We start from the raw sequence: 12,613 nt of genomic DNA, 5'->3' as shown, positions 1-12,613 counted from the left end.
GCTGAGAAAGTTTGAAGGACATTCAGAAGTTTAAGTTTCAATGAATCCTCGAAAAGCCATGCTCTTTTGCTACACCTGTTGGTGTAGCTCAAAGGTAAAGCACATTCTGTGTAGGAAACTGTTGTCTTGTGCTCGGCGTGGAGATGACGTGGTTTTCGGGTAAAAGCAGCAGCAAAACAACCAGTACAATGTTCGTTTAATATTTTTAATGTATAAATTCTGGGTACAAAACTTTCAATAAAATTAAACAGTACATTCTCACTCATTTTATTTCTTTGTTGAACAACTCATAAATGTTTCCGTTTACACACTTTCTAAATGTCTTGAATCCTTGTGGGTTTCAGAAGTTACGGTACTTTAAGTGACCATTTCAGTACACATTGAGATTCAAGTTAAATAAAATTGAATCTGAATTTGATCAGGAAGGCTATGGGCATCTTATTAAACAAATCATTCCAGCACTTCAACAAGCTCATTTGTATAGAGCTAGAAAACCACAAACATCCAGAGGTTCACCTGTATAGTACTTGAACAAAAACAAAGGCAAAACATAAATCACTGGCACTATATCAACATAATGAAAATACTAATGAAAGAAAACCATAAAACAATGTATTTATTGGAAACTAGTTTTGATTAAAATGCTCAGAACTTTTAAAAGTCCTTTATTTTTGCCTATGGTTGGCACTAAAGCAAGGACACTTCTCTCTTTTATTGAGGTACCACAGTTTTTTTTTTTGTTAGTTTGTTTTTTCCAAAGAGCACAATAACTTAACATTTATTGTTATAGTGAAGGATACAGTCTTATCTATTGTATACGCCGGACATTATATTAATTTATGTGCTATAGACTTGAGAGGGTCTGAATGATGTTGGACACATGCAAGCTATACTGAATCATGAAACTAAGAATGTTTAACATTTCTAAACCGTCGAGTGTTCGGCAGACTAGTGAACAATGAGCGCAATCCTCTAAACCCAGACTCGTCCCTACATCAACAAGCAGACTTCCAGTCAGTTAAGGTGCGCTAGGTGATAAATCTATTAAACATGCGATTTCATTGATTTACAGAAAAATGTGTTCAAAACAATTTAAGTCGTTAAAAAAAAAAAAAAGGTGAAAAGTTGTATTTAGTGAAGAGATGGAAGCCCAGTCCATTTAAGACGATGGCAGGTTGAAAAAAAACTTTGTTCTGGATTGTAACCAGTGAGACGTTTCATGGCTCTGGTTTACCGCATTTATCACAGCTTTCAATAAAAAGAAAAATTTCGAACAAAACTTCCCACTTCCTGGAAATAGCCCAGAGAGGCACATACCGAAGATCTCACCATGGCGACAGGTTGGATTAACCATTGACACTCTCATAGCCATTAACAAGCACAAATGATGCCATCCACCACTGATAATGACGTGAGGATGTTTGAGAAGGGTGGGTTGGCATAGTGACAGGTTAATTTATATAAAACCGCTTCTGCTGTCTTTCCACGATCGACGCGCCACATGACGGACAGGAGGGTTTGCATTCATCATCCTCTTTTCCTCCATTATCACATCTATCATCACAGTTTGAGGGGTTTTCACTCTCTAAATTCCTCTTTGGAAGTGTGGCTTCCCGATTAAAATCTTTTTAAAATGTCACCTGAGAAGCAGAAGAACTATACAGATGTCACTTTGCACTGTCTCCTTTCTCCTAAAGACAAACGACACAAAACAAGGGTACAATTATCACTTGATAAACTGTAGAGTTTGCTTAACGTGCATTAAGGTAATTAGAGAAATGTCTGCAAAAATTCCCAGGCAAAATGTTTTATTTTCAATAGTTAGGGCCCTATGATTTCTGTGATGCCGAAAAGGCGGATGGAATCGCGGAATCCAGTCATAAATTTTTTTTTTTCAGTATAACGAGGAATGTCACAGAATTTCATGGAATTTACAGTGTAACGCAGAACTTCACTTCTGAAGAACTTCAACATCAGAGCTTTGATGAATAAATAAAAAGCAGGTCAGTACACTTAAATTACAATAAAGACTAGTGTCTGTGAATATTAAACAGCGAAAAGACTATTTAATTATTTAACCATTTAATTATGAATCCTGCATGTTCTGCGTGTATCGGTGTGTGGGATCCAGGAAATTTAAAACAGTAAACACAGAATTTGGTTAAAAAAAACTTGTATACATAAGTTTAATGATTTGAATTAATTCATATCCTGGGGGATACAAACATTTGAGAGGCTGTGTGGAAAGGCAGGGATCATTTCTTGGTTTTATGTTGAAAGGGTTGTGAATTTGTTGAAAATATTTAGATCTGGGGGATAAATCTTAAAAAATAAATGTTCCCCAAAAGCCTGTTGTGTCATATATGACATTTACATTAACATGTAAACATAAAAAACATAAAAAAGCATAAAACATAAAAAAGTAATGGTGTATGAATAATCAAGTAAACCCAAGCTGCTTCAGTCCAGGAAATGTTTTTTACATTTACTTTATAAAAATCATTAAATCTTTATGAGCAAAAAAGACTATTTAATAACAAAGTATGAACTACCAATCATACTCAGAAGGCATAAAGTAGATTGTGTACAAGAAGTTTTTCAGCAAAGTTTTGGTCCTATTGATAATTTATAGGCCCTAGATTTGCATATTAAATAATATACAGTAGGCTATAACATATTTATTAATGGGCATTATAATCATTGGTCAACAGAATTTTACAAAAAATGTTTAGTTTAAGTTATGAGAGAATAAATGTAATAATAATTTGGCTAAAATATTGTAACAAGCATTGCCAAACAAGCACTCTTTTTTATGAATTTATGGGGCATACAAACACTTAAAAAAAAAGAAAAAAGTAATGTTAAAAAAATCATGAAATTGTATGCGTCTTAAGAAGATGGAAAATAGCAATACATTTATTTTCAGATTGCTCTTTAAGGTCTTGCCATTTTTAGGGTTAATTAGACATGCCTTTTGATTACTTATATTTGATTTAACCAAAAAAATAAAAATAATGGATAAAAAACAATCCAGAAAAATTAAAACGGGAATAATGGATTTTGGGAGAAAATAAAACTGATTTCATAGGGCCCTAAATAGTGTAATGATGTATTAAGCATAATTCACACACAAGTCAATTTCAAACCAAGCAGCTTTCTGTTCATAAATGCAGCAAATACACATGACCGATTTGAACCCGCTACAATGTCTGTGAGTGGGTCTTCGCCCGCACGCAAAACGACTACGTTAATATCTATTGAAGTGTCTGGATTTTGCCAATGAAAATTTGCAGAACACCAGTAAATGTGACAGCATCTGTGTGTCCATCAAAGTGTTTTTAGCCAGATGTGGGCACTTGAGAAGCTTACAGTGTTTAGCTGCTTATCTGGTAGATGAAGGTGAGCTAAACATTCCTCCAAGCATTATTTTTTTTATAATTATATTGTGTTAGTCTAAGGATGTCATCTTGCAAAGACATGAATACACAGAGCTGCAATATTAACTTTTCCTCCATTGTTGTTTAGTCGTTGTGCAAGTAGAATGTGACTGTTGGTCAGTGTGGTATTTGTCCCGCCCCTCCTCTACTGTTATTGGTTGGCTGGTTAAAAACTGTGACAAGTGCTGCATTTTACCTATATAACCGCTCAGTGGCTCATCACGCTGCTGCAATTTTTCAATATACAGCGCTCCCTTTGCAGACAATTAAATAAAATCTTTTTGGTGGACACAGGGCCTTAGGAATGACAGACCATCCGCGGACAAAGTATGTTTTCTTGTACACTAAAGCCGCTCACCTGTGACTGTGGTCCTGTGCTGTGTTGAGGGGGGTCAGTGGTAGAAGGTGAAGAGGGGACACTACCATTGGGCTCAGTGATCAACAACGTCCGTCTTTCACGGGCCGATTTGGGGTCGCACTTTGTCACCCGGAATCTAGAGAAAGAAAGGAAGATGTAATGAGAGCAGTGTCCGCACAAAGCCCAGACATGAATCCCATTTAGCACATTTGGAACAAAAGCAGTGAGCCAGGGTCGGGCCAGTCCAGTTCTCCCTCCACCAGGCTCAGTAAAGCATTTCTATATGGGCCTGCTTTGTGCACAGTGATGTAGACATATAGACCAAAATGTAAAAAAAAAAAAAACAGAATGGGCAGTCATTCTAACTGGCAGATTTTCAACAAATTTACAGATTAATAAATATCTAGTATAGTCATGAAACTCCAGATAGCACAGGCTAAATGTAAAGGCATTATATGCAATCTGTTAGCGGTCACATCATTTACTATATGGCACAAGCTAATTGGCCTCTGTTGATTCTGCAGCTTTTAAATAATCAGGTTCAATGTTTGCTGTAAGCTGGTCCTCTGAAACCCTCTACGTCCCCAGCTCCACCTGTCTAGATCTGCTATGGGATTAACATACAGTATCTCACAAAAGTGAGTACACCCCTCATATTTCAGCAACCATTTTAGTATATCTTCTCAAGGGACAATACTATAGAAATAAAACTTATGTGCTGCTTGTATAGCAGTATACATTTACTGTCGTCTGAAAAGAACTCAACATACAGCCATTATTGTCAAAATAGCTGGCAACAAAAGTGAGTACACCCCAAGTGATAACAGCAATATGTTGTTTAACCATGCAATGCCACATGTCCTATTCATCATGTTCATGTTTTTGACTGCTTGACAGGACCATACAAATTTGTGTATCTTGTATTGGAGCAGTTAAAATTTGGTGCTTTGAGTACAATAGTCTCATACTGAACACTGGATGTTCAACATGCCAGATAACTCTAAGCATTTGAAAATTTGAATTGTTGCTCTCCACAAATATGGCCTAGGCTATAAGAAGATTGGTAACACCCTGAAACTGAGTTACAGTACAGTGGCCAGGGTCATAAAGAGGTTTTCCAAAGCGGGTTCCACTCGCAACAGGCCTCGCAAGGGTCAATCAAAGAAGTCGAGTCCTCGTGCTGTACATCAGGTGCAGAAGCTGGCTTCAAAAAACAGATGCATGATCGTGCCAGCATTGCTTTAAAGGTCGCAGAAGCGGAAGGTCAGCTTGTCAGTGCTCGGACCATACGCCACACACTGGACCATACGCCACACACTGCAACAAGTCGGTTTGCATGGCCGTTGTCCCAGATGGAAGCCTCTTCTGAAGCTGGCTCACAAGAAAGGCTGCAAACAGTTTGTTGAAGAGCATGACTTACTGGAATCATGCCCTGTGGTCTGATGAGACTAAGATAAACTTGGCTCAGATGGTGTCCAGCATGTGAGGCGACGCCCTGGTGAGGAGTACCAAGAAAATTGTGTCTTGCCTACAATCGAGCATGTATCATCATGGTCTGGGGCTGCATGAGTGCTGCAGGTACTGGGGAGCTGCGCTTCATTGAGGGAAACATGGATTCCAACATGTACTGTGACATTCTGAAGCAGAACATGATGCCTTCCCTTCAGAAACTGTGCCGAACGGCATGATAACGACACCAAACACACCGCCAAGATGACAACTGCCTTGCTGAGGAAGCTAAAGGAGAAGGGGATGGAGTGGCCAAGTATGTCTCCAGACCTGAACCCAAGCTGAAGGTGGAGAGGCGCCATGTGTCAAGCAGCTTCGTGATGTCATTATGGAGGAGGTGAAGAGGATCCCAGCAACAACCTGTGCATCTCTAGTGAACTCCAATGCCAGGAGGATTAAGGTTCTCAAATATTCACGGTGTACTCACTTTTGTTGCCAGCTATTTTGACATTAATGGCTGTATGTTGAGTTATTTTCAGAGGACAGTAAATATAGACTGCTATACAAGCAGCACATTGACTACTCTAAAATGTATCCATGATTCATTTCTATAGTATTGTCCCTTGAGAAGATATATTAAAATGTTTGCTGAAATGAGAGGGGTATACTCACTTTGTGAGATACTGTATGTCAATTCCTGCAGCAGCAGCAGCAGCTAAAAGCAACATGTCTGTGTATCTATTGGCACGATCAACTTCACACTTGCTCTGCAGCAAAACTTGGAGCAGATCTAGACCACCAAGACCAAATACATTAACATTGTCATATCTATTAACATGCTAAAAAATATTTAGTTGTAATGACTGAAATATTTACAATAAACATCTACTTAATTGTATAACAACATACATGCATCATAAAAAGACCTGTTATTTATTAGAGTCACTAAAACTGCAAGGGCTGGGTATCGATGCAGAACTAGAGCTGTACGATTTTAGAGCATTTCTTTTCTTCACTCCGGTGTGCTTTCGTTTCTCCCTGAAAGCCAAACTTAACGTCCAAATCTGTTAGATCAGTGATTGTTGTAAAATGCAGTCTATGTTGGTAAACTGCAGGACGTGCTCGATAATAAAAAGAGTTATTGAATCTGAATTAAGCCATTATTCTCCAATGCCTTTTGTGCACGCACTCCGAGATAGAGTGGAACACAGAGAAGCAAAGTATACTTTAAGCTTTGGGTTCAGGTCCAAATAGTTAAATACATACAGAAATATGTCAAAGTTTCCTGGCTCTAGTTTCTTGGTGAGTATTCGTTTAAACACAGTCAGTTATGTCTTAAATGAACATAAACAGTTGCATAATGACCAACGCAATCTACCAAGAACCGCATCTGGTATAAGACATGCATTTTTTTGGGTGGTAAATAATAGCACAAATACCAGTAACCAGCATTGACTAACGCAGACCTTAGTAAATCACCTTGCACGATCAATTTAAATACTCTCGTCCCATAAATTTTGTGTCAAAAAGCAAAATGGAAACTTCTACAAATGCATATGCAATAAGGTCAGCCGCAGAAACAAGCGCTAATTTTTCACTGCGTGTCTTTAGTAAAACCCGACAGTAGTTTAACGGCAAAAGAGGGTTTGCGCTGACGCATGCTGTTAGTAAATCTGGCCATTAGTAGGATTAATCTATATTTAATTCATACAGTGAAGACTATGCAGTGGTTTTACGTTTGATTACTTTGTTGATAAAGACGGTTCTGTTTTTTTCTCTTCATATTTCACAGAAAAGCTATATTTGTTAAGCACTATGTACTTCCTAATTGAATGGAATATGTTGCTTGCTAAATAAAGAGTTGTCAATTCATGATACTTTCTCATCACTTACTTTTTTTATACTTAAAATACATTGTTGTTAAGAATAGCTAAATAACCCTAGTGGGTCTACTTAAAGCATCCTATTTATCATGTAGTATTAGTCATTTCAGTGATCGGTATAGGCCAATACTGTTTCCAGTGATCGGTAATTTACCCCAAAAACCCTGATCGGAGCACCCTAAAAGTGTTTCTGTATGTAAAACACACCTGCCCACAGACAGCACGGTGACCTCTCCTATGTGACTGCGTCTCTCCAGTTTCCTGCTGGACGAGCGTCTCATCAGAGGCCATTTTTTCTGGTTGCAGCGGTTGCAGATATTCTTATGTCCTCCCATTCCTCCGATGGTGTGCAGGTGGTTGCAGGTGTGTTTGGCTGTGCTGGGCGGCAACCCTGGCAGTGCAGGGCTCTCTGGGCTGCTGGGAGTGTTTGGAGAGGTTGGTGTCATAGGGCCACTGTAGAATATTGAACAGAAAAATATCAGCTTAACTGCATGAAATACCCAAGATGACCTAGTTACAGTTGCCAAAATTTGTTATGTACAACAGAAAACACTGCGGTGGGTTATGTGGCCCACAATGTACTTAACTTGACCTTCTCCAAGCATACTAATATTTGAAATGTGTATCATAGCAATATTGCACACTTTCACACACTATTTAAACAAAATAACTATGTTTACTGTTGTTTGGACACATGGATAGTCTAGGCTTGACCAAAGAGCTATTAGTCCTTATATCATTAAATATTTGTATAGCATCTGTTTACAGTTTCATACAATCTCAAAAGCTGCATCACAGTATGTTTTGATTCATTATTAATGCATTTTAAAATTACATTTATTTCTGTGATGGCAAATCTGGATTCTGTGATGGCAAATTTATGATCCTTCAGAAATCATTCTAATATGCTTTCATTCTATTATGAATAATTTTCAAAGAAAAGCATTTATTTGAAATAAAAAATATTTTTAACTAGACAACTCTTGTAAAAGAAAATTTATTTACTGTCACTTTTGGTGTGTTTAAGGCATCCTGCTGAATAATTGAGACTTAAGTGTACATTTTTGAGTGATTATGCTGATGAATGCGTTTTGAATCGATTCACCTAAATAGACACTACATTTTTTATCAAATAAATGCAGCCTTGTTTAGAGACTTTCAAAAACATTTTTAAAAATCTATAGTGTAAAAGTTTAAATAACACCATATTTAATACCATGTATTAAATATGGTTCCTTGTCTTTACTGAATCTACTCGGCAACAGTGGCTGTTTGATGGAAATGATGGTTCATTTTAGGCATTTAAGACATGTATTGTATTTCATGTCATTAATTTCAGATATATAAGAATTGTTCCAAATATAAGATTACCCTGATTATAAGACTACACTCACTTTATAAAGATGTATCTTTTGGAAGAAGGCTTTTTGAGGACCAAAACCTTGTCTTTTACAAAGGCATGTCAAAAAACACAGGCATTTCATATCCCCTGGATCAGATAGGTAATGTGGGATCAATGTTTTTCCTTAGGCCGATCACAAACCACTGAAAAGACAGCCGTTTCTCCCTGATTTTTTTTCATTAATCTGAAAGAAGTCAGAGGGCAAGTGCCGGGCAAGACTTGTTCTGTGGCGTAATGCTGATCTATTACGCTGCATCATCCTTACGCAGCATCCAAGCAGCTTCTTCGAAGAAATTAACAGGCAAGTGTGTCACTACGTAGCCGAAATAAGGGGCATCGCTGGTGGGTATGTTCAGCTCTTTGGCGATTTCCAGTGCCTTCAGCTGGATGACGGCTCTGGTTATGGGCAGCCCCTCATTTCTTTTTTCAGCTACATACTGACACTGCCAATTTCACTGAAGCGGACAATTTTAGGACCACAGGAAGCTTTTCTCCGACTGTTAGCATTTTTAAAACTATCTGAGGACTCGCCGTCCTCTAACATTACTGTATATATGCATGTATGTATATATATATATATATATATATATATATATATATAACAATATTTAAGATCAAATATTTAAAACTACAATATTTTTGATATCTAGTATACAGTATATATTTGCGGAGCTCTATACCACAATAGATGAATGCATTTAACACTGAAAGAAGCTTCACCTTTCACAGGGAATTCTATTATATTTTAGCTGAAATGCAGCATAACTGTTACTTTCGACAGCTAGACTCTTTCCCCAGCTGCTTTATCTGTCTTTCCCTCTCCTTTCACCCTCTATTTATTTTGTCCTTCCACTCTGCCAACTAAAAGAGGGAAATGTAGTGGTCTTCTCTTATCTGTCTTCATTACACTGCGGGATGTTGTTCTGCTGTGTGCATACGTGTGCGTGCCTCACTCGAGAGGCAGAGGAAGAGCGGCACAAAGATACTTCAATTGTCACCTGCAAGAGGAGCTATGAGGAACATAAAAGAGGAAGAGACACGCATGCAAACACACTCTACGCATTTTTGGTGTGTTTGGCGATGACGAGCCTAAACGGTGCAAGATCAGTTTGATAATTTATAAACACACATGGTCCTATCCCCTTAATTCAGTCATTAGGGAGTCATGGTTCTGCTGGTTGTCACGGTCCCGTTAGCCCCTGCTGGTAAATGTTGAAACTACACCATCTAGCTGCCAGTGCTAGATGTTACTTTTAAAGTAGTTTAGCGTTTTCAGTAGCGAGCTATACGACAAATGGTAACCAGAACAATCCAAATAAGTTCGAGAATAAGTCTGAATCATTCAGCTTGTTAACTCGATCACTGAAATGCTGGGTGTGGTAAAACAGTACAGAGATATACAGTGATATGGTATAGAAAAAGAGTGCTGGTCTGAATGAAGTGAAATATTTTCCTAATATCCACTGAGAACAATCCTGGAATAGTCAGCTTATAAACAACTATGTACCACAGGTAACGACGTTGCACGAATACACCAAGTTTTTTTAACATGTATACCTTTAACAATGCTGTTAAACTGAATGTACAAAGCAAACAGTTTGCTGAAATATCCACAACATTAACAACACTGAAATAACAGTGCACGCTTTATCTTTTGTTACTGTCACAGTACAGTAGGGTTCTGCGCACTTTCTTGTAGATTCATTATTACTCCAATTCATTGTTAATATTAAAACAAAGTGATTTAGCATCATCAAGAACTTAATTTAACAATGGATAAGAAAAATGGGATCTATCCTTTTTGTTTTGTTTTAAAAAAGAAAATTAAAATAATTCTGCGCATATGGAGGGATTTTTGTTTCTATTCTTCCGAGTATGTGGGATATTGTATTTCTCAGCATCTCCATGTGGATCAGAGAGAAATATCCTGAACAGTGCACAATGATTTAATTTAAATTTCTTTACATACAAATTATATAGCAAAAGCAAAATACATTATCTATGCATTGTTATTTCTAATTTGATAACCGTAATCAAATAACTATGCTCATAAAATATTGTCTCTTTAAGTAGCGTCAGAGTAGTTAGCTACTTTTTCTTGTAATGTAGTTTACTAATTTTTCAGAAGGTAAGCTTGTCTGTAGTTGAACTACACTAAATTAGACAACTTGTAGCTTGGAAGCAGCAAAACTATCTTTCCCATTTGATGACCAGAAGCTGTGTATTCTAACAAAAAATTTGCAAGTAGCATCTATTGTAAATCCACCCCTCCACTCATAAGCCACACCCCCAGCCTGGATCATTCGGAGCGCCTCTCCTTTTTTTCCCCTTTTCCATTGCTCTAAACCAATCACATTCTGTATGCTCTGCTCTTCTTTATATCCGTCTCATTCTCGACTTGAGGAAGCAAATTCCCCTCTGCTGCGTATACAGCGTGTGAGACTCAAGCAGAGTGACCTCATTGTTCAACCCAAATCTGGTATTCACATGAATGCTCAGACTAACTAAAAAAAACATATACCACACACACACACACAATTAGAGGAGGACATTTGGGGGAAGTAATGTATTAAAGGAATTCCCAGAAATGAGAACTCTGTCATCATTTACTCACATTCCTGTTGCTCCCAAACCCATATGACTTCCTTTCTTCCATTGAACACAGAAGGAGACATTCTGACAAGTATGCTGGTTGAGCTTTTCAATGTAGTTAAAACGAATGGATATCCAAGCCTCAAGAAGGATAACAAAAATGTATTTGTATATTTTTAGTATTGTAGTATTTTTATATTCAAAGTAAATTATATATATTTTTTTAATCTGTAAAAATGAATTGGTTGAACCTTTCGAAATGATTCATTCAGGTACTCTCACTGATCAGGTTACAGCAGTTTTCTTGTGTTGAAAGCTCACCGGAGGGGAAGATTATCAGTGAACAAGGACTAAAATTAGAAGCCTTAAAAAACACATTTACAGTAGGACCAGTTTTAAAATACTTTCATGGTCTTTTTGAACTCGTGTAGAAATTTGAAAGCAACCAGTCCATTTATCTCCTTTTTTGTTCCACTGCATAAATGAAACCAAACAGGTTTGGAATGACATGAGAGTGAGTATATGATGACAGAACATTCATTTTTTATGAGTGAACGCTCCCTTTAATCTAGGGATTGATGTGTAAGACTTTGAATTACATAAATTAAAATACATCCACTCAGGATAAATACACATTCACTCATGCATTTTGAAATGTTTCAGGAATATAGTCTAGTATAGCTGAGGTAAGGAAATGTCACAATCCAGTGATCAGATTAAAGATGATCTTGATGATAGTAGTCATAGTGCCAGGTAATGAACTGTCACAATCTATAAACTGATGTCATGATGCTGGTAAAATAGAGCATTGATAAAACTGAGACTGCTCCACCCAGACTCATATTTCATGACGACTCTGTATATGTGATTTTGAAAGATCCTTCCTGGATCTTATTCTGGCTTGCAGCACTGTCAGTGATTTATGTTTCTTTGCCTCATGGTGATTTTCCCCACAATGTGTCATACGAGACAGACAGAACCACCTCAATTCCTCAACACGAATCTGTCCTGTTTTGCTGCGGCTGTTATTTGAGAAGTGATAGCGGCATCTTTTGGAGGGATGAGGTACTGCTTTAATAAACACCTTTTGAGTTTTGTAAGCTGTGGTGCTCTTGTAAAACAAGCATGAATGTTTTGCTAGTGAATCATGTGATCAAGTATGCTACTGTGCTTTTAAAAAATACTCTAAATACATAATGAATCGAATTACCAGCATAAAAAAACTGAGTGATAAGTTTAATTAAATAATTAAAATGTATTTTATTTGTCCCTCTTTAAACTTCATTTTATGTAATTAAGGTAAAAACAAAAAAGGTTTAAATCAGGGTTCATATCATTAGCTAAGACTAAAACTATTAAAACATTTCTGTTAATTTAAATTAAGTTTTTCAACTAATATTTATATTTTTTAGCTTTAAGTAAACGAAAATTTGAAATGTTGCCTTGGCAATAAACTTTAAGTTGAAATAAAAATAAATAAATAAATGTATAT

General features: G+C 37.0%; 1 protein-coding gene across 1 annotated transcript in view; it reads right to left on the bottom strand.

Moving 5' to 3' along the window:
• Nucleotides 1-191: 191 nt before the first annotated feature.
• Nucleotides 192-12,613, bottom strand: part of rell1 (RELT like 1) — a 31,606-nt gene continuing 19,184 nt past the window's right edge. The window contains exons 5-7 of the mRNA XM_077229543.1: nt 7,335-7,580; nt 3,796-3,931; nt 192-1,691 (exon numbers count right to left, since the gene is read on the bottom strand). Of these exons, the coding sequence (XP_077085658.1) occupies nt 1,668-1,691; nt 3,796-3,931; nt 7,335-7,580 (406 nt within the window). The 3' untranslated portion in view covers nt 192-1,667. The remainder of the gene's footprint in view (nt 1,692-3,795; nt 3,932-7,334; nt 7,581-12,613) is intronic.

The sequence above is a fragment of the Siphateles boraxobius genome, unplaced genomic scaffold (assembly GCF_051911475.1).
Source record: "Siphateles boraxobius isolate OS27281-9 unplaced genomic scaffold, OSU_SipBor_1 130, whole genome shotgun sequence".
Classification (NCBI taxonomy): Eukaryota; Metazoa; Chordata; class Actinopteri; order Cypriniformes; family Leuciscidae; genus Siphateles; species Siphateles boraxobius.
This window is presented reverse-complemented; position numbering and strand designations above follow the sequence as displayed.